This window comes from Diceros bicornis, chromosome 28 (assembly GCF_020826845.1).
Source record: "Diceros bicornis minor isolate mBicDic1 chromosome 28, mDicBic1.mat.cur, whole genome shotgun sequence".
NCBI lineage: Eukaryota > Metazoa > Chordata > Mammalia > Perissodactyla > Rhinocerotidae > Diceros > Diceros bicornis.
Window position 1 is genome coordinate 11,176,535 of NC_080767.1, and position 24,890 is coordinate 11,201,424.

The 24,890-nt window shown below is 44.3% G+C and overlaps 1 protein-coding gene and 1 non-coding gene across 4 annotated transcripts; one reads left to right on the forward strand and one right to left on the reverse strand.

The window, feature by feature from the left end:
• Positions 1-692: 692 nt before the first annotated feature.
• On the reverse strand, positions 693-23,268 carry PGAP4 (post-GPI attachment to proteins GalNAc transferase 4). 3 transcript variants are annotated; one of them, XR_009215882.1, is made up of 3 exons: positions 23,075-23,268; positions 3,696-5,373; positions 693-3,246 (listed from the first exon to the last, which is right to left on the reverse strand). XR_009215882.1 is itself a non-coding variant. In XM_058523670.1 (2 exons), the coding sequence occupies exon 2, from the start codon at positions 5,294-5,296 to the stop codon at positions 4,085-4,087; it is 1,212 nt and encodes a 403-aa protein (XP_058379653.1). In that variant the 5' UTR covers positions 5,297-5,373; positions 23,075-23,268; the 3' UTR covers positions 693-4,084. The 3 variants fall into 3 exon arrangements, 2 of the variants coding, with proteins under 2 accessions (XP_058379653.1, XP_058379654.1); XM_058523670.1 differs by having other exon boundaries at positions 693-5,373; XM_058523671.1 differs by lacking the exon at positions 23,075-23,268 and adding an exon at positions 22,150-22,251 and having other exon boundaries at positions 693-5,373.
• LOC131393827 (U6 spliceosomal RNA) lies at positions 18,952-19,054 on the forward strand. Its single transcript, XR_009215972.1, has one exon. It is a non-coding gene; the product is annotated as a U6 spliceosomal RNA (small nuclear RNA).
• Positions 23,269-24,890: the final 1,622 nt, after the last annotated feature.

Here is a 24,890-nt window from a genome sequence, read left to right on the forward strand (position 1 = left end):
GGGGAGGGGCAGACTGCTGTAGACAGGATGGAAGGTCTGTTGAGGGGATTAACAGAGTAGAGACTTGAATTATAGGGAAGATTCAGCCCAGCGAAAGGCATTCCAGACAGAGAGACCGGCAGTGCAAAGCCCTTGCAGTAAAAACCAGCCTAGCAAGTCCAAGCGACTGAGAGAAAACCAGTGTGGTTAGAGCACGAGGACGGAGGGGTAAGACATGAAGTCAGCGAGTTTGCAGGGGCCAGATCACATCTGCACTGGGAGGTAAGGGAGGGGTGTGAATTTTATTCTAAATGCAATAGAAAGCCAGGTCCCAGGAAAGTAATGAATTATTTATCCAGAACACTGACTATCCATCATTTAGTTCCTTTGCATTCTTCACAGTGCTATAGAGACTTCATGACAGTGGGGCATACATAAAAGATTTATCACATCACGGAGTTTGGGACACACAACAGGTGACAAATGTGAGACCCTCTGCTTCACTGTACATCTTTGTCCTCTTTTCCATCTCTCTGACATCTTAAAGCTACCCCATTCCTAGATACCATTCTGTTCTTTGTTTAATAAAGTTATCATTTGCCTTTGGACTTTCATCTGTTTTTCCCCCCAAACTGTTAACATAGATGCTTTTTTTGAAATCAGTTCATTCTTCCATATTTCTGTGTAGGTCATTAGGAAAAGGATCAAGCAAATTTATTAAATTCTAAAGCAAAAATTCGCATTTATTGCAGAGTGATGATTCACAACAATGTTGCAATCCAAGTCCTGGGGTGATCTGTGAGCTACAGCACATCTCCTTTGCAATTCTAACATATTAAGTACTTTTTTTGCCGCTTGGACTATTAGATTTCCAACCATCTTTGACACAGCCCCAAAGGTTTTCCAAATAAAATCCAACCTAAAAAAAACAGTGCCAGTTAACGAGCATTTCTCAGCAAACTCATTCCAGTTGGAATAAAAATATCCAAAGGGTTCATGTGACTTAAAATTACCCAATTTTACAATCATATGTTACTATAACTCACAACGCATCGTAGTGTATATAAAAATCCCACAGTAATCAACTCCAATTAGAATGCCTCTCCACCCAAATTGAGTTAACAGTTAAATAAACTCTCCCAAATGATGAGCGTATCCAAGGTAAATTAGATTAATTCTATCATTATGTTAATCCCATTGGTGTTCTCCAGTCGCACTGTAGTATTCTCAGCATTTTTTCTTTAAATAACAACAACAAAAAAGAATGTACAATTCAAATATTTCCATTTAAAAAATACAACAAAATCAGTTATGAATTTTGAAGCAAACAGCCCATACTTTTGAATGGCGACCCTGGGGCTCCACAATGGGGGCTGTGTGTGTGTGTTACTATTTGCCACGTCCGAAAAATCCATCCACAGAAACAAGAGAGAATGACAAAAGTCTTCTCAGGGTGCCTCATTGGAACGGGTGCTTTTATTTTAACTGATATGTCTATGCAAACACACTCAGTCAGAAACGGGAGCTTCTTAGGCCTGACTATAATTTAAACTCTGAAAGGCGAGCGGGACTGTTAGAGACCTTCACCCGCTGGTAACCCATGTCCCTTGATATGGGAAGGGGACTTCAGTTCTCCTCTAGTCCCCTTGTTTAGGATTAAACAAGAGACTTCAGTTTTGGTGTAAAGCTGCCAGCTGTCCTAATCAAAGACAACATACAAAAATTAGACTCTAAGGAATGAGAGACAGAGGAGAAGATCTAGAAGTGCGAGGGGATAAAAGGGCAAAACTGAGCCTGCATCTGCAGAAAATATCCAAGGACAGCAGACTAGTTAAGATCAATGGGGGAAGACGTCTTAGTGTGTAGGGAGAGAAATCAGACAAGGCAAAGATGGCCTTGGCCATCCAGAATGAAGGAGCCAGGGAGGGGATGTCTGCACACAGTAGACAACCGAATTAGACAACCGAATTAGAAAGGGCAGAAATGGGAACCATCAATGATTCCCTATCTTGGGCCTGGCTAGCTTAGATGTGGCTCTCCTGTCACTGGGCAAAAAATTTTCATGAGGAGACCCAATCATTAATGCAACAAACTCTAATGCGTTCTAGGTTGGGGTAGCACTGTTCTCAAACACGGGCGTGGACCAGTTACTGGGAGAGAAGGAACGAAGGAGTGGAGTCTGAACGTCTTACTAAGTCATCTAGTGGCTCTGATCACTTTGGACATTCCTGGAAGACACATACAGCTCACCATAACAACACAACACCGACCGATACCTCTTCGTTCCCCAAGACCAACATGACGATGAGTTTCTGCCCTCTTAGCTTAACAGAGACATTATTTAGTCCAGGTTACAATCAGATTTTACAAAAGAGAATTTGACTACATAGATATTTATAAAATTAATGTGGTTAGGAAATAAAGTGCAAGGGCTGGAAGTCAGAAGAGCTATGTCCCAGTCCCAGCTCTCCCGCTGAACCTGGAGAGGTCGTTTAACATCTCTGGGTCTCAGTTTGTTCATCTGTAAAATGTGGAGATGAACTCCCACATCCTCCTTTGGTGTTCTTGAGTAGATGGATCCCAAAACAGAAGCTCCCTGTGGAAATTTAAAAGCAAACCAACTGCTTGAACTCTAATGTGACCATCCATCCTCATCAAGGGACTTCTTGGCCCCAGTTTGATAAGTATCATCAAAGGACATTTATTTGTAACTTTTGAGAAAAGTAACTTTCTGATGCTAGTCTTGGAACAAGCTCAAGAGGAGTCTCAGATCATTTCCAGTTTGAACGAACAATTCTTATTTTTGGCTTGGTTGGAGGTGGCTTGGGTGAAAGCTGAGCTGCATATCCTTCAGAGGTCAAAATGAAAAGTCAGCCTTTATTCTAGCAGCGTTTGGTCTGGAACAGCTGTTCCACAGGTGTCAGCCCTACGCCCTACCTCATACTTTAAGCAATATCACTAACATCTTTATCCAAAATACACTCGAGTTTTATATACTTACTACAGGAGAGAAAAGAACAAATAGTTGCCAAGTGTCCTCTACGGGCGAGGCACTTGCTAGGTGTTTTATGTACATCCTGTCAATCAATCCACAAGGAACTTTAAAAGGTATCTATCACCATCCCCACTTCACAGGTGAAGAAACTGAGACTCAGAGTGGTTATGCCTTGCCCAAGTTCAACCACTAGGACATGGCAGAAACTGAAATAAAAATTCAGGTCTTCCGACCTCACAGTCCACGCTTTTTCTTCTATGACATCATGCTACCTAGAAGAAAAAGAAATGAGGCTGAATGGTTAGCCAGCAAAGTTAGGGGAAAGGATCTGCTATTAGTAAAGAGCTCACTCATTCTAGATCATTCTGCAATGTCCAATTTTCAAAGAATCAGAATGTGACAGAAATCTTCAATATTAAATCATTACAAAACATAAGCAATCTGACTTTGATGATCCAGAAGGCACTTCCAGATCTTGCTTAAAGTTCTCACGAACAATACTGATTATCAGTGCACTACAGATGTGTGGAAAAGAAAACTCCAGGTAACAGAAGCCAGATCTCCTGCCTCCAAGAAGCTGGGCATTGCACAGCTTTTATCACACCAGGTCAAGGAAACAAATGGAATCTATCCACATGGTCCTGTATTTTTGGACATATATTCTAAACATACATCCATTCTCATGCCCAAGGAGAAAGAAATCAATTCAAAAGGATCTCACCTTTCACCAAATTCTACCCTTAAAATCGTAAAACAGTGATATCACTGTGCACAATATTTTTGGCAGCCACAAGCTCTATCAGAAAGCAGAGCTGAAAACAACTAGAGAATACAGCTAGTATTTAAATGCCCCCTCACTGGGCGGGTCAGACTGCATGAGGCAGTGTGGCTGTGTGGAGGGAGAGAGGTCCGGACCTGTGGTGAACTGCTGCTCCTGCCAGAGCATTACCAAGCCCAAGGTTCTTGACTAGTATGTTCCTCAGCTGTCCCAGTGCCTATACCCCTAGCAACATTAAACAGTGAAATATCTGCAAGCAATCATGTCCAAATAAAGAGCTCAATATTTTGGTCCAAGAAGTGGCCAACTTCAGGAAGGCATTTCTTGGCATGCTAGAGCAGACTGGGATGGAAGTTGTATCGCAGACTGGAGAAGAGCCCGATGTGTTTCACAAGGTTGGGCTCCACCACGTAGGCTCGCTCCCCCTTGGCCCTCAACAGTGAGTACAGGGCCATGTCCTTGCCAAAGCCCTTGTGGCAGTACACCTGGGACAGGTAGGTGAGGGTCCGGCGGGCCGCAGGGGCAGGGAAGAGCATGGCTGGGGTGCAACACTGGGAAGCAGGGACCACGTTGTACAGGGAAGGACTCAGCCGCCGCAGTTCCAGGAAATAGTGCCGGCCCACCAGTTCCACCAGACCCATGCTGTACAGGGAGAAGAAGAGCATGACCGGCCAGCTGAACCCCGGGCGGCTGGCAAACCGCATGTATATCCAGGTTAGTGAGGGCCCCAGCAACATGCCCACGCCGACCCACTCCAGGATCCGCATGGGCTCTGGGTTGATATAGTGCTGGAGCCTCTCGGGATGATAGAGCTTTAGATAGAGGGCATCTCTGAGATGCGGCTCGGAGAAGCGAGCCCGCAGAAGGTGCTCCAAGACCGGGAAGATCTGCTCTTCTGGAACGGCGTCATCTTCCACCATCAGGACATAGTCTGGGTTGTAGGTCTGCAGGGAGGACTCCAGGCAATAGACATAGTCCTGCTTCTCTTTCTCGAATGAGTTGGTTGAAGGGTCGTCGCCATAATCATCCTCAGTGCCCTCATAGCGGTTGGCCACGGGGACGTACTTGGACAGCAGCTTGGCGTCGAAATGGCTCACGCTGCGCTCCACGTTGCACAGGAAGAGCTGGTGCCCCTCGCACTGGGGGCCGCACTGTTGAAGAAGCCGGTGGAACTGGGACACCACCTGCAAGACGTAGTGGAAGCCAGGCTGCCTGTCCACGGTGATGATGGTGATGACCAGCCAGGGGCGGGGGGTGGCCTGCCAGACGATGGGCACTGAGCCATTGGCGGAGGGCAGCTCCTCAAAGTAGTGGAGGGCAGCTTCACCCTCTTTCAAGCTTTGTTGCAGGAACTCTTGGCTCATTTGGTTCAGATGCCAGCGGCGCAGATAGAAGTAAGAGTGCAGAAGCCGGTGACAGGCCAGGGGGGCCAGCAGGCCAAACGTCACCACCGTTAAGATGAAGAGCTGCACAGCAGTGCTGCCCCAGGAGAGCCGCCTCAGCCTCCGGAGGAGCATGGCAGCTGGAGAGGCTGAGATGCTCATGAGGTCAACTTCTGGTCAGGTCTGGTCCCAAGAACAAACCATCCTGGAACACAGGCCAAAATCAGCACAAGTCAAACCTAAAGAGAGAGGAAGTAGAGAATGGTAAAGAAGGGTTAAAAAAAACCCAGGGATGGAACTTTGCACATATCAAACCAGAAATTCTAATTCTAGGCTGTGTAGCCACTAGAGACTTGCAAGTATTTTCTCCAGTAAACTGTTCTTTGGTGGTCTCTGTTAATGATCTCTGGGATTCTTTTATCATCTCTATGAGTAATAAAACCTTGGTGCAGCCAACCAAGTCTCCCCGCCTACGGATCCTCAGTCGGGTTTACAGTGTGCCAGGAAATCACCAGGTAGGCTAATAAAATCATTATATCAATTCAGCAGCAACATAGACACGGGTTCTTAAACTAAATGCAAAGCAAGTCTTGACACAAAGGAAATACACATGTAGAGTAAGTTTCAACGTAAGTGCATAGTAAGTACTTGTTGACCAACTGTGCATAGCAATTTCTGAAAACCCTGTCTTTCTGCACATCTCAAACAAGAAAAGGATATTTAGGATTTCCAAAGACGTCTTTGTCAAGATCTTCCATTCTTATTTCTCTAATCTCATGCAACTATATTTAACATTGTATATTAATTTAATTCTGATTGTCCTCCCATTTTATTTTTCACAGAACTACCATGGGAACCAGCGAGAGAAAGGATCTCCCATATGCCAGTGAACTCTGGAGCCCAGACTTTGGGAGGGAGGAACTATCTGAAGGAAGACCCAAGAGCAGCTTTTCAATGAGGGAGGGAAGGGGTAGGCAGAGATGAAGATGGAGGCGACAGCTGTCCCCAGCCTGGTCCAGAAAGGAATGTTGCGTGACACGATGTCTCAGAGTGCAGGCCTGAGGTCAGGCACAGAGTAAAAATGCCATTAAAATAAATCCATATGTACAAATTCAAGTAACGTGTTAGGAGTAAGTAGGCTTAATGATCTGAGGGAAAACAGACTCGCGCCAAAAAGTAGAATTAAAAGGACAAAGCCAGTATAACAGCAGTAACGTCAATGCAAAACAAAATGGTATCTACAGAAAAGAAGGTAAACCTCTTACCTCAGAAGCATGGTAAGGTTTGCACACATTTGGAGGAAAACTGCCTAGCGTGTCAGTTGAAGGAAGAACTGCCCAGGTACCATAAAGGTTGTTGGGGTGCAGTCTCCAGTGCCCTCATATCCGTGTTCTCCCCTTCTTGGGCACACAGAAAGACCCGTCTTCTTCCAAGTGAGGTCATGTGACCAGGGCTTGTCAGTAACATGTGGGCAAAGTGATGGGTATGACTTCTGGGCCAAGGTGGTTGAGAGCAGATGTGCCTTCTCGACTTTCATTTTCTCCATCTGCCAGCTGAATGGACAGTCTCGGTGATCTAGAGGAGGGTGGAGCCACCGGATGGCAGGAGTCTGCGTCCTTGAATGACTGTATGGAGCAGAGGTCCCTCCCACTGCTCACCTCCCAGGACCCTCCCAACCTAGAGTGGGCTGTGTTGTGAGAAATACATAAACTGCTGTGTCTGGTCACTAATGATTTTTAGACTTGTTTATTACAGCAGTCAGCCAACCCTGCCCACTAGAGTTGCGTAAAATACCAAACCTCTCTCTATAGAGTATGACGACACAGTAATTCAAGGAAGTTGAGAGACAAGTCTCATTTCAGCAACAGAAGCAGATTATACTGTGGGACCCCAGAGGTGAGACAGACTCTCCCAGCACTAGTAAAAGATCTGGGAGATACCTACAGAGGGAAAAAACAGGGAGAGGTTTGACTAGTAGGCAACCCCAGGCTTGCTAGTTTGTGAACTTCCAGAGTGCTACAGACTGGCTGCTTCTTCAAGTGCTCTGCTCAGGTCAATGGAGTTAATAAATCATGAGGTTGCACATCCAAGTGGCCTCGCCAGTTCCACATCACTATTAGTGGAAGCCAAGGACTGAAACTGGGTTGGGCTTGCACTCATGGTAAGCTGGCCTTGGGAATGGGGTCATTCAGGTGGCTTCCTGCTCACCCTGTTCTCCCTGCCCTTGCTATCACGCAAGAGAAATATACCCACTTAGAAGAAGGAACAAAATAACAGTCAACAAGATAAGGCCTGCAGCTTGGAAAATGCCAGGCACACATTAAGTGCTAAGATGAGAATGTGATTATGATGACAATGCAGAGTTCTGGGTGTGGTGTAAAACGGCTAACCACCCTCCTTCAACAGCCTCTTCCTGTGACAGTTTTTGATAAAGCAAGAATGTGACGCTCTTTAGTCCAGATAAGCCCCAGGGGTGGGATGTTTAAGGAGTATGTATATGTGTGTGTGTGTATGTACGTGCACAGACAATTATCATCTAAAAATAGAAATCTGATGTCACTCTCCTGCTTAAAACTCTTCTTTAGCTTCCCATTGCTCTTATAATAAAATGCAAACTTTTTTTTTTTGTGAGGAAGATCAGCCCTGAGCTAACATCTATTGCCAATCCTCCTTCCCCCTCCCCCAAAGCCCCAGTAGATAGTTGTACGTCATAGCTGCACATCCTTCTAGTTGCTGTATGTGGGACGCAGCCTCAGCATGGCCGGAGAAGCGGTGCGTCGGTGTGCGCCCAGGATCCAAACCCGGGCCGCCAGCAGCGGAGCGTGTGCACTTAACCGCTAAGCCACGGGGCTGGCCCCAAACTTCTTATCATGGTCCACAATGCCCTTTATGATCTGGACCCAGCCTTCCTCTGTTGTCTTGTTCTACCGCTCTGCTTTCTCAAGTTGCTCTAGACTCTATAGAGGTTGACAATATTTTTCTGTAAAGGCTAGACAGTAAATATTTTAGACTTTTTCGGCCACATACTGTCTCTGTTGCATATTCTTCTTAGACTTTTTCTTTCTTAAAAACTCTTTAAGACTCCACGGGGTCTCCGTTGTGGAGTGGCCTCCTGCGGTCTCCTCTGCAAATGTGCTCTGTGGCCCAGGGCACCATTCCAGCCACCCTGCCGCCCATGATTGTGCACCGAGGCCCGTGAGCAGTCGCCACCGAGGTTTCCACCAGGCCACAAGCAAGGGCATGGCAGCCATCCCCTCCAGTGGCTCGCTCCTGGCGCCTCACAACCACTACCACCCATGACTACTGCTGGGGCCGCCTGCGTTCCACTCCCAGGGACAGACAGTTCCTGCGGAAGTGCCGAGTACCCCGGGCAAGCCATCTCCCCAACCCCTGTCTCCCCAAGGCCGACCCGGGGCCCTGGTGGGCGAGTTTCTTTTTCAGGAAGTCCATGCTCCCGTTCATGGCCAAGGGGTTGGAGCCCCCAGAGCACTCAGAATCTCCCCACGCCCCCAGCAGCATGATCACTGGTTACCTGGCCAGGAAGCCACGAGGAAGCAGCCTGGCAGTCAGCCCAGCAAAACCAACACGGAACCTGGTCCCGAGTGGCCACCACCAGCCACGGGGCTTCCGGAGGTGACAGGTGCGTCAGAGCCCTTGACCCCTCCCCGCCTGGCCTGGAGACTAGGCAGGTTGCAGCAATCAGATGCAGTTGGGCAAAACACCAAAAAGGAAACTGACAGAACCCGGCTATTCACTATCCAAGCCACAGGGAGCCTTCCCGAAATCCTGTAACTGGGTGCTTTTTGCACAAGTAGAAAATAAACTCCAAGCGGCCAGCAAGGGAGGAAAAAAAAAAAAAAAAAAACCAACTCTTTAAAAATGTAAAAGCTATTTTTAGTGCTTCAGCTACATAAACACAGACTGCAGGCCAAATGTGGCCTGCAGCCCACAGTTTACCAACCTATGCTCTAGACTAGCTCTGTCCAATAGAAATATAATGCAAGCCACAGATGTAAAATTTTCTAGCAGCCACAATAAAAAGTAAAAAGAAACAGATGAAATTGATTTTAATAACATATTTTTAATACAATACATCACAACTATTATTTCAATATGAAACAATATAAAAAATTATTAACGAGGTATTCTATGCTCTTTTTTTCATAGTAAGTCTTTGAAATCCATGGTGTATTTTACATTTACAGCATCTCTCAATTCAGACTAGCCACATTTCAAGCGCTCAACGGCTACATGAGCAGGGCAGCTCTACAGGCTGATCTTCCTTCAGAACAATGACCATGCTAAGCTCTTGCCCATCTCCCGGCCTTTGCTCATGCAACTCCCTCAGTCTGAAACATTCTTATTCTCCTCCCTTCCCTGGCTCTTCACATAGATTTTTCTCATCCTTTAATACAACCTCCTAGAGGGGAAATTAGCTGAGTGACTCCTATACATCAAGCAAATAAGAAAACACCCACATCGAAACAAGTAGGAAAGGTTGAGACAGCTCTCACCATAAAACCCACCCCTGGCCCAGCACCGTACAACTGGGAGAGAACTCACAACTCCCAGTTTCTCCCTCAAGAGTGAAGGGTCTGGATCGCATATCTAGCACCCCACCTCCACCTCTTAAGACTCCCACCTGAGAGACGAGCCCCCAAGAACACTTAGCTCTGAAAGCCAATGGGGCTTGTAGCCACAAGACCAACAGGACGATAGCAAAGAAAGCAGCAGTTCTTAACAGGGAGTGAGCACTGGTCCCCCCAGGGCTCAGTGCAGAGGGAGCCCACAAAAAACACCCATCCCCCAGTCTTTCCCTGGAAGAGGTTTGACTGCGTACCTTACAAGCTGCTGCCTGAGGGTCAGGCTTCTAATTTAGCACTCATCTCGGAGCTGGCTGTGATTCTCCCAGGCAGCCGGGGGGAAGCCAGTGGGCACTTCCCCCACCTTCTCCCACGGGCTTGCTCCACTGATAACACCAGGTGGCCAGCATCTCTCTGCAAGGAGCTTGTACACATCTGGCCCCCCAGCTTTTGCGGCAGCTGCCTGAGAGGACAGTCCCCTGGATCACCTGGCTCTGATACCCAATGGCACACGACTCAAAAAACTATTAGAACCAATAAATGAGCTCAGTAAAGTTGTAGGATATAAGATCAATATACAAAAATCAGTTGCCTATCTATATACTAACAAGGAACTATTGGAAAGAGAAATTAAGAAAACAATTGTGTTTACAATAGTATTAAAAGAATAAAATACTTAGGAACAAATTGAACCAAAGGGGTGAAAGATCTGTACACCAAAAGCTATAAGACATTGATGAAGGAAATTGAAGAAGTCACAAATAAATGGAAAGATATTCCATGTTCGTGGATTGGAAGAATTAACATTGTTAAAATGTCCATATTACCCAAAGTGATCTACAGATTCAATGCAATCTCTATGAAAATTCCAATGGCATTTTCCACAGAAACAGAAAAAAGAATCCTAAAATCTGTATGGAACCACAAAAGACCCTGAATAGCCAAAGCAATTCTGAGCAAGAGAAGAAAGCTAGAGGCATCATACTTCCTGGTTTCAAACTATATTACAAAGCTATGGTAATCAAAACGATATGGTACTGGTATAAAAACAGACATATAGACCATGGAACAGAACAGACACTCCAGCAATAAACCCAACCATATATAGTCAATTAATTTATGACAAAAGAGCCAAGAATATACAACGGGGAAATGATAGTCTCTTCAATAAACGGTACTGGGAAAACTGGAGAGCCACAGGCAACAGATATGAAACTGGATCCTGGTCTTATACCACTGTCAAAAATCAACTCAAAACGGATTAAAAACTTGAATGTAAGACCTGAAACCGTACAACTCCTAGAAGAAAACACAGGGGGTAAGCTCCTTGACATTGGTCTTAGCGATGATTTTTTGGATTTGACAACAAAAGCAAAAGCAACAAAATCAAAAATAACAGGTGGGACTACATCAAGCTAAAAAGGTCTGTACAGCAAAGGAAGCTATCAACAAAATGAAAAGACAACCTATGGAATGGAGAAAATATTTGTAAACCACATATTAGACAAGGGGTTAATATCCAAAATATACAAAGAACTCATACAACTCAATAGCAAAAAAAAACACACCCAAATAACCCAATTATTAAAAAATGGGCAAAGGACCTGTATAGACATTTTTCCAAAGAAGATACACAAATGGCCAACACATACATGAAAATGTGCTCAACATCACTAATTATCAGGGAAATGCAAATCAAAATCACAATAAAATATCACCTCACACCTGTTAAGATGTCTATTATCAAAGACAAGAGACAACAAATGCTAGTGAGGATGTGGAGAAAGGGAATCTTGTACGCTGTTGGTGGGAACATAAACTGGTACGGCCACTATGGAGAACAGTATGGAGGTTCCTCAAGAAATTAAAAATAGAACACATGGTCCAGCAATCCCTTCTGGCTATATATTCAAAGGAAACAAAATCACTATTTTGAAGAGGTATCTGTACCCCCATGTTCACTGCAGCATTATTCACAACAGCCAAGGTATGGAAACAACCTAAGTGTCTATTGATGGATGAATGGATAAAGAATACGTGGTATATATATGCAATGGAACATTATTTGGCCTTAAAAAAGAAGGAAATCCTACCATTTGTGACAACATGGATGAATACAGAGGGCATTATGCTAAGTGAAATCAGACAGAGAAAGACAAATACTGTACATCACTTACATGTGGACTCTAAAAAAAGATTGAACTCAGAAACAGAGAGTAGAATGGTAGTTGCCAGGGACTGAAGGGGGGATAGGGAGAGGTTGGTCGAAGGGTACAAACTTTTGGTTATAAGATGAATAAGGTCTGAGGATCTAATGTATAACACGGTGACTATAGTTGATAACACTGAATTGTATAATTGAAATTTGCTAAAAAAGTAGAACTTAAGTATTCTCACCAAAAGAAAAAAAAGGTAAAAAAAAAAAGTAAGCAAACTCTTTACATACAGATACGGAAAAATTTTAAGATATATTTTCAGTTGAAGAAGACATAGAAAAGTATGTATGTATAGCATGCTACCATTTGTGTAAAAAAGGGTGAAAATATACACAAATGTACTTGCTTATATACGTATATACATAGGCTATCTCTGGAAGGATCTACAAGAGACTGGCAACTTTGCCTCCGAAGAGGGGAACTAGGTAGCTTAGGGACTGAGGTGGGATGGAAACTTTGTACTAAATACAATAGTCATCCCCCCTTATCTGTGCTTTTGCTTTCTATGGTTTTAGTTACCCGCAGTCAATTGTGGTCCAAAAATATTAAATGGAAAATTCCAGAAATAAACAATTCATAAGTTTTAATTGCACACCGTTCCGAGTACCGTGATGAAATCTTGAGCCGTCCTGCTCCCTCCTGCCTGGTATGTGAATCATCCCTTTGTCCAGCGGATCCACGCTGTATATACTACCTGCCCATTAGTCACTTAGTAGCCATCTCGGTTATCAGATCGACTGTCTTGGTATCACAGTGCTTGTGTTCAAGAAACCCTTGTTTTACTTAATAATGGCCCCAAAGCGCAAAAGTAGAGGTGCTGGCCATTCGGATACGCCAAAGAGAAGCCGTAAAGTGCTTCCTTTAAGTGAAAAGGTGAAAGTTCTCGACTAATAAGGAAAGAAAAAAAAAATCGTATGCTGAAGTTGCTAAGAACTATAGTAAGAACGAAACTTCTATCCATGAAATTGTGAAGAAGGAAAAAGAAATTTGTGCTAGTTTTGCTGTTGCACCTCAAATATGCACGTATAGGAAAGACCATAGTACATGCAGGGGTCAGTACTATTGGTGGTTCCAGGCATCCACTGGGGGTCTTGGAATGTATCCTCTGAAGATAAGGGGGGACTATTGTACCCGTTTGCACCTTTTGACTTAAAGGTACTGATTTATAGAAAATAAATTTTAAATTTCAATATATTTAACATAAATATCATCACCCTCCCACCAGTTTTAGCTGCAACGGTAGCTTGTTAGATTCCTTCCTAGTCCTTGGTTTGGTTCGCCTCCTCCATCGGAACATACCCCTCAGGGAGGACAATGAGCTTATCTGTCTTGATCACCATGGATACCCTGCACCCAGCTACCTGTCTGTCACATGGGTGGCAAGTCTACGAATATTTAGTGAATAAACAAACAGACTGAGGGCAATCCTTAAACCCAGATATGACTGGAGAAGCCCTGAAAGCACCAAGTCCTCCCAGGCCCCTGGCTTTTTGCTTTATTCTCCAGGATCTTGCTCAGGAGCCTGGTGCACTTGCAGGCCTAGCTCCAGCATTTCTGAACAAGAGAGGCTTGTATGTTCCTGGTAGGTAAAGAGGAAGAGGACTTGCTTGAAGCTACGGTTATAAAGCAAGCATGATGATTCTCCTTACATGTCAGTATTTATGCCGGGCAGTAGAAATTAGATGTCAGTGCTTTCCAAGCCACTCTAGGCTGCTGCTCTCAGGCCCTGCCCTTCCCCTTGACAGCCCAGGCTCTTGACTCCCTCTCCCCTCTGGCAGGTGGGACAGAAACTGAAGTACCGGGTGCTGATACAAAGCAGACCTTTACTCCAGGCAACCGCCCACTGGGAGCAATAAAATCATCAACATATCAGAAATCCCTAGCTTTAAAAATATGGTTGTGAGACTGTTGTTCTACTCATGATCAGGGAAGGACAGGGATGCAGTTTAGAGGACACAGGGTCCCTGCCTACACTGATCAGCTCTTGCTGGGGTGCTGAGCAGCCTCAGATCTTCACAGCTTACGATAAGATGCATTTCTTGCTCATGGGTCTGTGGATAGCTGTGGCTCAGCTGGGTTCAGCTCCAGCCCGCAGGTCAGAATCAGGTCGTTCCACATACGTCTCATTCTAGGTCAAGCTGCAGAAGAAACAGCCCCCTGAGGCATGCTCTTTTGGTGGATAGCAGCTACAGAAGAGTCAAAATACGCAGGTATATTACAGCCTCGCTTAAGCTTGCCATAGATCAAGTCCATTCACCATCCACCAGCCAAAGCAATGGGGCAGGGAAACTTACTTCTCCCGCAGAGCAGAGGAAGGGGAAAGCGAAGACTCAATAGAAAGGAAAAGCAGCAGGCCAATTTCTAAGCCCTCAGGAAAAGAGAAAGGATCTAGCAATCTGCTCAGAAAGTCTGGGAAATTTCTAGAATGCTCACAAGGCATCTGGCCCCCCATATTATAATACTTTGTATGAGTCAGGATGGGCTACTGTAATGACCCCAAAATCTCAAGGGTTTATAAAAACTGAGATTTTATTCTTACTCATGTTACTTGTCCATTAGGGGTCAACTGTGGCCCTGCTCCATGTCATCTGCACTCCAGGCCCCAGGCAGATGGAAGTGCCTCTTCCCTGAACATTGCTGGCTTTGTAGCAGAGGGGAGACAGACAGTGAACCACGAACTGGCTCTCAAAGCTACAGCTCAAAAATGTCACATATCATGTTCACCGACATGTCACTGACCAGAGCAAGTCACATAATAACTCGAGTTCCACAGAGCAGAGATATGTAATTTTCCAGCAAGAAGGGGGTACCAAAAGACATATGGCCAAGCCTGCAGTCAATGATTAGGGAAATATACATCTCTCCAGGGAGGGGCAGAAAATATCTTGAACCATAATGCAAGCTAGCACACCCACCTTGGGCTATGGGAGCTGAGATCAGATCCTTCATTCAATGATCAAATGACTGATTTGCCTAAAATCCAGCTACGTGGAGTGATGTAGGCATTCAAGACTGTTCTTGTTTGCTTTTTAAAACATTTTCTTAAAGCATTTAACCAACTGCTGCACGGTAGAGTGTGGTATCCAATGCCACCTATAGTTTATTTCACTTTACTGATCTGGTTTTAAGATAACTGGCACTGCGGGAACAGACCCGAAAACAAAGGATTTTCCATTGGTAGTTTGGGGGAAGGAGTTCTCTACTCCCAGCCCAATCATGGGGGTGGGACAGAAGGGCTATGTCTACATTATCACTCTGATAGCCCTTTTCCAGAATTTCACAGTCACCCATGATGTCGCCGGCTCAGGCCCACACTTGAGCAATGTTGTGCACTGATTGGCATCTGTGAGTTGGCCTGGAAACCACACTGTTACAGCCCCAATTCTATGGAACAACCACACTGTTACAGCCCCAATTCTATGGAACAACCACAATGTTACAGCCTCAATTCTATGGAACAATGATTAACGAATTCTTCTTATCTATGCCTTGCAAGTGCATTTTGAAAGACACCCATGTCCTAAACTGGATTATGCCTGTTAGCATGTCTAGGATGCAGGGCTCAGGGAGGACTGTAAAGGACAAAGACACCAGGAAATGAACATGAAACAGGGCTAGGATGAAAAAATGGAGCAACAATGACAGTTACATTTTAGTGCAGCTTCTGAAAATTAAACTGAAGGGGCCCTAGGGGAATGGGAGGCAGAACACCAGGCTGAGTGAGCGTCAGGAGATAAGCACTGGAGAATGGCCCAAGTTTCTCAAGTCCGCCCTCCTACTTGAATGACACCACCACTGTCCCAGGCACCTGGGTCCAGCAGACCAGTCAGTTCTGACTTCTCACCTCTTCCAGTCACGTCCCAAGTCCTTGCAATTCTACCTCCATGGTCTCCCTTACGCCTCTCTCCTCCCCTCCCCATTGCCATGCCCTTCTTCACGGCCACGTCCTAGTCCTAGTTACTCCTATCAGCTTCAGGCGGCTGACCGCAACAGGCTTCTAAGTAGGCTCTGACTTCCAGAATGAGCAACAGATTTAAAGACAAAAGATCTTGGTCCAGTTCTGGCCCCAACACCAAAATCATTAGATGTCTCTGAGACTATTTTGCCCCTCTGCAAAATAGGAAAATAAAAAATATCTCATTTTTGGAGGCATTGTGAGGATGAAATGAGACAATGGCTCTGAAAGCCCTTTGTCAGACACAAGACACTGCAAATGATGGTCAAGTTTTACATGATCAGCATCCATCGGATCCTCTGAAGCACAGGTCTGAACATGGCACTCCTCTCTGTAGAACTGTTCAATGATTCCAATGACTGTAGAATAAAGTCCAAGTTCTTTGCCAAGATTCTTCACGATCCAGTTCCAACTATTTTTCCAGACCTACTTCTCCTCACACAGGCTAAAGCAACCATCAAGAATCAGGGACCTCTTCCAAAAGCCAACCCTGATCTCCCCCAACCAGAAATAATCTCCTTTTTTCCCTCAAGTGCTGGGGCCCTTTATATGAACTTTCCCCCAGGACATTCATTTGTCACTTTCTACTTTAGACTGCATCTATTTATAGCTACCACTTATTAAGCTCCTACTACATGTACTAGACTGTACTAGACTCTTGCATCTATTTCTTCTAACCAAAATAGCAACTTCAAATAGCAATGGAACTAATCCCATTTAGATGAAAAAAACAGATGTTACCAAGTTGAAAGCAGGAAATTCAAACACAGGACAAAAGTCAAAGCCCATGTTTTTTCCCTGCTGCCTGCTGCCTTCCACGGCTTTACTCATGGCCCTTGACTTATGCCCCAACTGGACTTATAAATCCCTTGTTAGTGGATTCAGTCCGATTTTTCTTTGGTTCCCCTCACAGACCCAGCACAGTACTCCATGCAGAGAAGAGGTTCAATGTCTGTGGAGCAAAGACATGACCATAGTCAAGTCGTTTGACCTCTATGGACCTCAACTCCTCAGCTATAAAATTGGGAGTATCAAACAGCCCGTCATACAATGTGCAGAGGTCAACTTATCTGTGAATGTTTACTGAGCACGGATTATGTGCCCGGCAGTGTTCTAAGCATCTCACTGAGAAACCCATTTTTTTTTTGAGGAAAAACATTTTTTTTATTAGTGTCATAATAGTTTATAACATTGTGAAATTTCAGCTGTACATTATTATTTGTCAGTCACCATATATATGTGCCCCTTTACCCCTTGTGCCCACCTCCCAACCCCCTTCCCCTCTGGTAACCACTAGTCTGGAGAAGCCCATTTTATACTGAAAAATCTAAGACACAGTTAACTTGTTCTTAAGGTTAACAAAGCTTTTAAGTGGGTGGCAAAACTTGAACCCAGGCAGACTGGTTCCAGAACTCATGTTCTCAACCAATACACAATATTGTCTCTGCACAGATTGGGAAACCACGAAAAGTCAGCCGAAAAACCATTAGAAATGGTTATAGACTTTCAGAATGTGGCTGGTAACAGAATTAATATGTAAAAGTAATTTATATTATATATACACAGACACTATATATATATATATATATATATATATATAAATTGCTTTCATCTAATCAGACAATCACTAAATTAATTAATGGGATAAAAGATCCTAGTCAAGATGAAAAAAAAAAAAAACTAAAATACCTAGGAATAAACTTAAGAAGTATGCAGAATATACACACATATAAAATTCTACTGAAAGACATTTAAAAAGTCTTTAATAAATGGAGAAAAATAACATTTTCCTAGCTGGAAAGCCTCACTAATGAAAGAGGAGACAGAGGTCTCTTTCTCCAAAATTAATCTCTGTATTTAACATAATGACAATTCAATTTACTTCAAGAGGGAGTGGCCCAGTTCAGCAAATGGGCATTTTCATCTAAACTTGTGCAAGCTTTGGAGGGAAAGTTGAGATGGTATATATAAAAATTTGACATGTGCATCCCTTTTGGCTCAGAAATTCTACTTCTAGAAATCTACCCTGCAGAAATGTCAACACATGCTACCAAAGAGGGACAAGGAATGTTCATGGCAGTTTTGTTTGTAATAGTTAAGAAACAGAGAGAGACAAAGGGGCAGGAAAGGAAAGGAAGAAGGAAGGATGAACTATTTCCAGTGATAGGGGACAGATTTTGAGGTAATTATACAAGGGGATGATATGGAGACGTTAAAAAGAAAGAGAAAGGTTTAAATACACTGACATTTAAAAAGTCTTAGCTAGATCTCTGCTATGGACTGAATGTTTGTGTTCCCCCAAAATTCATATGTTAAAACCCTAACTCCCAATGTGATGCTATTTGGAGATGCACTCTTTCGGAGGTAATTAGGTCATGCTGGTGGAACTCTCCTGCTGGGATTAGCACCCTTATAAGAAGAGACAGGAGAGAGCTTCCTTCCCTTCTGCTCTCTGCTCTGAGCACACAGCAAGAAGGTGGCTGTCTGTAAACCAGGAAGACAGTCCTCTCCAGAACCCAACTATGCTGGCACCCTGATCTCAGACTTTCACCCTCTAGAAATGAGAGAAATAAATGATTCTGCTGTTTACCAGTCTATGGTAATTTGTTATAGCAAACCAAGCAGATTAAAATAGTCTCTAAGGGAAAAATGCAAACTATGTCAATGCAAACTGTAGAAAAATGTATATAGTATGATTATTTTATTTTTAATGTGGAGTATAATTTAGTGAAAGAGAGATGAAGGTACTAGGGTTGGAGGTTTCCTGTTTTGCTGTCTACGCCTGTGCAAAGAGCATGTATTACTTTTATGATCATTATTAAACATTCAATTCAACAAATACCAAGCCTTGCCCCAGGCACTGGGATGTGAACATGACAGTCTCTACCCTCAGTTTCTCCTCTAAGGTCCCTACTCTCAAGACCCTTGTTACCAAAAATCGAACAGAAATCCAAACATGATTTTGTTTGTTTCTTTTGGTAGATGGGAAGAGGCTGGTTAACTTGACCAAAGTATTCTAAAGATCATCTAGAATTAGTACTAACAAAAACAGCTGGGAAATGTTTGCTTTGCTGGCACATATACTAAAACTGGAAGGATATATCAAAGATGAGCATGGCCCCTGTGTAATGATGACATCAAGTTTATGTAGTACTCCATAATTTTTTATTGTGATGGTGGTTACATTTGACAAAATTCATCAAAATATGCATTTAAATGGTGCATTGTATTTCACGTAAACTATACCTCAAAAAAATTGATTTTTTAAAAAGCCAGGAAAATGGTGATACTGGGTAATAATAGAGAATCTGCCTAACTAGCTATTAAACCTATTATAAAACTTCAGTAATTAAAATAACATGGCAATGGCACCAAAATATACTGATAAGTAGACAGATGCAAAAATTCACAGACAAAAATATGTAATAATTCAATCTATCATGATTGTAGCAATTTAAATCAGGGGTACAAAATGAACTTAATAGCTTTGTAGCAATTGGCTAACCATTCAGGAAAAGTAAATTGGTTCTCCACTATTATAACTTAAACTAGAATAAAATTCCACATTAACATTTCTAAACAAAAGCTTAAAAGTACCTGAAGAAAATACAGGAGAATATTCATACAAACTTGGGTTAAGAAAGGCCTTTCTCAGGAATAAAAGGAATCCAAATAGGCAACGAAGAAGTGCAACTCTCACTATTTGCAGACGACACGATTTTATATGTTAAAAACCCTAAAGAATCCATTGGAAAACTATTAGAAATAATCAACAACTACAGCAAAGTCACAGGGTACAAAATCAATCTACAAAAATCAGTTGCATTTCTGTATGCTAATAACGAACAGAAAGAGAGCTCAAAAAGATAATACCATTTACAATTGTATCAAAAAGAATAAAATATCTAGGAATAAATCTTACCAAGGAGGTGAAAGACCTACACAATGAAAACTACAAGACATTATTGAAAGAAATCGATGATGACATAAAGAAAGGGAAAGACATCCCATGCACAGGGATTGGAAGAATAAACATAGTTAAAATGTCTATATTACCTAAAGCAATCTACAGATTCAGTGCAATCCCAATCAGAATCCCAATGACCTTCTTCACGGAAATAGAAAAAAGAATACTAAAATTCACATGGGGCAACAAAAGACCCCAAATAGCTAAAGCAATCCTAAGAAAAAAGAACAAAGCTGGAGGCATCACAATCCCTGACTTCAAAACATACTACAAAGCAATAGTAATCAAAACAGTATGGTACTGGTACAAAAACAGACACACAGATCAATGGAACAGAATGGAAAGCCCAGAAATAAAACGACACATATATGGACAGCTAATTTTCGACAAAGGAGCTAAGAACATACAACGGAGAAAGGAAAGTCTCTTCAACAAATGGTGCTGGGAAAACTGGACAGCCACATGCAAAAGAATGAAAGTGGACCATCTGCTATTGCCATTCACAAAAATTAACTCAAAATGGATCAAAGACCTGAAGGTGAGACCTGAAACTATAAAACTCATAGAATAAAATATAGGCAACACACTATTTGACGTTGGTCATACAGGAATCTTTTCAGATGACATGCCTACCCAGCCTAGGGAAACTAAAGAAAAAATAAACAAGTGGGACTTTATCAGATTAAAGAGCTTCTACAAGACAAACGAAACCAGAATCAAGATGAACAAACAACCCACCAGCTGGGAGAAAATATTTGCAAAACAAAAATCTGACAAGGGGTTGATCTCCATAATATATAAAGAACTCACACAACTGAACAACAAAAAAACAAACAACCCGGTCAAAAAATGGGCAGAGGAAATGAACAGACACTTCTCCAAAGCAGATATACAGATGGCCAATAGGCACATGAAAAGATGTTCACCATCACTAATCATCAGGGAAATGCAAATCAAAACAACACTAAGATATCACCTCATGCTCGTTAGAATGGCTATAATCACGAAGACAAAAAACAACAAATGTTGGAGAGCATGTGGAGAAACAGGAACCCTCATACACAGCTGGTGGGAATGCAAACTGGTGCAGCCTCTATGGAAAACGGTATGGAGATTCCCCAAAGAATTAAAAATAGAGATGCCCTATGACCCAGCCATCCCACTACTGGGAATCTACCCAACAAACCTGAAATCAACAATCCAAAGAGGCTTATGCACCCCTATGTTCACTGCAGCATTATTCACCATAGCCAAGAAGTGGAAACAACCCAAGTGTCCCCCGACTGATGATTGGATCAAGAAGATGTGGTATATATATATACAATGGAATATTACTCAACCATAAAAAAAAGACAAGATCGTCCCATTTGCAACAACATGGATGGACCTGGAGGGTATTATGTTAAGTGAAATAAGCCAGAAAGAGAAAGACAAACACCATATGATCTCACTCATATGTGGAACATAAACCAAGACATGGACAGAGAAAACTGTACTGTGGTTACCAGGGGCAATGGGGGTGGGGGGTGGGCACAAGGGGTGAAGGGAGACATGTATATGGTGATGGACAAACAAAAATGTACAACCCAAAATTTCACAATGTTATAAACTATTTAAACATCAATAAAAAAAAAGAAAGGCCTTTCTCAGCAAGATCCTCAAGCAGAAATCATAAAGAAAAAGAATAATAGATTTGGCTAAATAAAAATGTTAAACTTGCTATGATCAAAGATGAAAACCTGACAAAAACATTAAGCAAACTGGGAAAGATCGTACAACATATATGACCAAATTATGACTTTAATGTGTAATATATAAAAAGTGTTTAAAAATCAGGAACAGAAAGACACTCCAATTGAACAAGGGGCAAAATAATTAACAGTCAATTCACCCACACAAACTCAAAAGGCCAATACACAGAGGAAAAGGGGTTGATTCCCCCTGGGTAATCAGACATGCAAATGAAAACAAGATACTATTTTTGCCCATGTTATTGATTTAAATGTGTGTACGCAGGGAAAATTTTAAGATAACCAGAAACTCTCAACAATCTAGACGATGAAGTTTTAAGCTATCTTTACTTTCTCCTTTACATTTTTGTTTCCTGAATATTTTGTAATAAGCTTATCTTTTAAAAAATTCTAATAATTTTAATAACGTTAGGTGTTAGACACACAGTTTTCTCCTCATCTTCTAAAGCACCTGGTGCAGCGCCCTCTAGAAACGCCCTCCTGAAAACAGCTATTCCTCCCACAAGGTTTAGCTCTCTTGGGGAAATACGCGCGCGCGCACACCTGCACGTTTTGCTAACGGTCCGCATCGTGAGGTCATCACCGGAGTCGCCCTGCGGTCGCGCCCCCCGCGTCGGGGAGAGCACTAGAGGAGCAGGGGACGCCTGGGCCACGCCCACCCTGCGGGCGCTCGGGCCCCGCCACACCGCGGGCCGGGCGCAGTGCGGCACCGGCAACGCCCGCGCCGAGAGGCCGGGAGGAGGGCGAGGCCAGCCCAGCTGGCTCCCACTAGCCCTGTGGAAAGAGCACGGGAGCGGGGGACCTGGGTCCCGGATGTACTGCCTGCCGCTGACCTTAGGCAGTCCCCGCCGCGCTCGGGCCTCAGTTTTCCCACCCGTAGGCCGAAGCTGAGGGTCTCGATCGCCGCGCTGGTTCGCCTCGGCTGGTCTTTTCGGGAACTGGGAGGGACGCCTTTCTCTTCCGGGTCGCGCTTCCCCGGCCCCGGGGCTGCGCGGTCGCCCGCAGAAACCTGTCCCTGCTACAGCGGCGCGTCACCGCGCGCCGGGCTAGCCCGAGGGGCGGTCATTAGGCGATCGGCCCCGAGGCTGCTGGGCCCGGCCAGGCTGAGCAGGAGCCGGGCTCTCACCTGGGCTCGCACGCGCCCGGCTCGCGCCTTCCTGTCGGCCTCGCGGCGCAGCCGAGCCGCGCGACACTCTGTCATTTTCATCCCTGCGCTGGCGGCCGCGGCCGCGCGGGGAACGCCCTGCCGGGGTCCCCGCAGTCCTCCGCTGGAAGCGGCCGGCGCCGGGAAGGGGCCGCAGCGAAGCCCGCCTGCCCAGAGCGCACAGCCGGGGGCGCAGGCCCTCCCGGGCTGCGCCAGCCCCCGCCACCTCTAATCCCAGACCCCTGGCTCTGGTGCGTCTCCGGGGTGGGCGCTCGGACCACGATGCCAAAGGGGCTGGGCAGATCGTGCGCAGCGGAAACCTACCCGACGGGGGCGGTCAGCTCCGTCCCCTGCGCACGCCGAGGGCCGCCTCTGGTGTCGCTTACGCTGGCTGGCTCATCCCCACCGAGGAGCCGTGGCCGGACCCTGAGGCGCCGGAGGAGCGGGCGCAGCGCGGTTTGGGTGCGCGCCGAAGCATCGCCTCCTCCCGCGGCATAGCTCCAGCGCGGGGTCCCCGCGCCCAGGCAGGCCATGTGACCTGAGAGCTGCGGAGCAAGCGCAGCCCCCAAAGCCAGCTGGGGAAAAAAGGACGGCAAAAGGCGCCAACTGATGGGCAAAGAGGGAAAAGCAGGCTCAGGGTAAAGGAAGTTGAAATGCTGGAAGGAGTAGGTCTCTGCGCTGTTCCCAGTCCCAGCTGTCCATCAAGCGTGTTCTCTGCTGGAGGGATTTGTTTTTGCCAATAATAAAAATAATAGCGGACGCCACTTCCACCCGCAATCCCCACTGTACCCAGCGTTTATACCAGGTGCCTTATGAACATTCCTCTAGCTCTCACTTCACTCCTGTACATTGGAGATTATCATCCCCAGTTTGCAAGTGACGAAAGAAGATTTGAGAAGATAATTTGCCAAGTGCAACCCTTATTCCAAAAGCCAGAAATGTAAACATTTATTAAAAAGCAGAACGGTTTGGTCTAACCAGATCGCCTAGTCAGGCATGGGATTTAGGTCTGTGGCTCTTTCCACTTAACTGTCAGTCTCTCCCAGGAGTGGCTTTGGTGGTTCATTTAAAAGTCTCGTCAAAACTGACTATAGTGGAGCTCTTTAAAAATGGAATCAGCGCTGCCTTTCCAGAGAAACTGCCTTTTTGGCTTGAACCTTGGGTTGGGCCAAACCTTTGGACTGGTCCAAAAAGGCGATTGTTTTACAAGCAATTGTTTGAGAAGTCAGCAGGAGACCAGACATCCCCATCACAAAGACTGAGGATTGTGGACTCTGAAGATAGAATCAACAGCCAATCAATGTTTAGCCAAGACTAGCTTTCTGCCTCCCATTCCAATTAAAATTCTTTGTAATACAACCTCTCGTCTTTGCCTTTAAAAACCCCTGACTTTTACTTTGTAGTGGGACACTATTTGGGTTGCTACCCAAATTTGTGTACCCTAAAATGCAATTCTTTGATCCTCAAATAAACACCTCTCTGCCTCTCATTTTGGCTCTTTATTTTTAGGTTAACAGCCTGAAGCAGTACCCATCCCTAACCCTTAATTTTGTTAGATAGATAATATCATACCCATCTTACAGATGGAAAAATTGAGCTTTGGCCAAAGGAATGATCTTATCCAAGTGACAGGGCTGGTCAGTCTAGTCTACTAGTTAATAAGGAAGTGGTTATTTACTAGGAACTGTGCAAAACATATTATTCACATTATTTTAGTACTCAATATTCAGTACAACTCTAATTTGGGTACAACAATCTTATAAGGAAGCTACTATTATTATTCTAAGTCAAGAAAACTGAGGCTCAAAGGGATTATGAATTTGCATAAAGTTCCGAAGCTAGTAAGTGGTAGAGTTTGGATTCACATCTAGGTCTTTTTGTCTGCAGAGGCTTCACCTGTCTCCAAAGCCGTGTGTTTTTTTCCCCCATGCTATGTGGCTTCTTACTCCTTTCTATAGCTTCTAGATTTTGCCAGAGATAAATGGAGTGTCTAACCTGTATCCAGAGGCTCAGGGCATTGTAACCACATTGAGCTCATTCGCTGTGACATCTTCTGGATGATGTAAACAGCGCCTAATAAATTGAAGTCTTTATCAGCCAGTGGCTGGCTTTCTGTGTATAGAGCCCAGGCTGTACCATT

Bases quoted from the DNA above. Each gene is read 5' to 3' on its own strand.
- PGAP4 (XM_058523670.1), bottom strand. From the start codon at position 5,296: ATGAGCATCTCAGCCTCTCCAGCTGCCATGCTCCTCCGGAGGCTGAGG.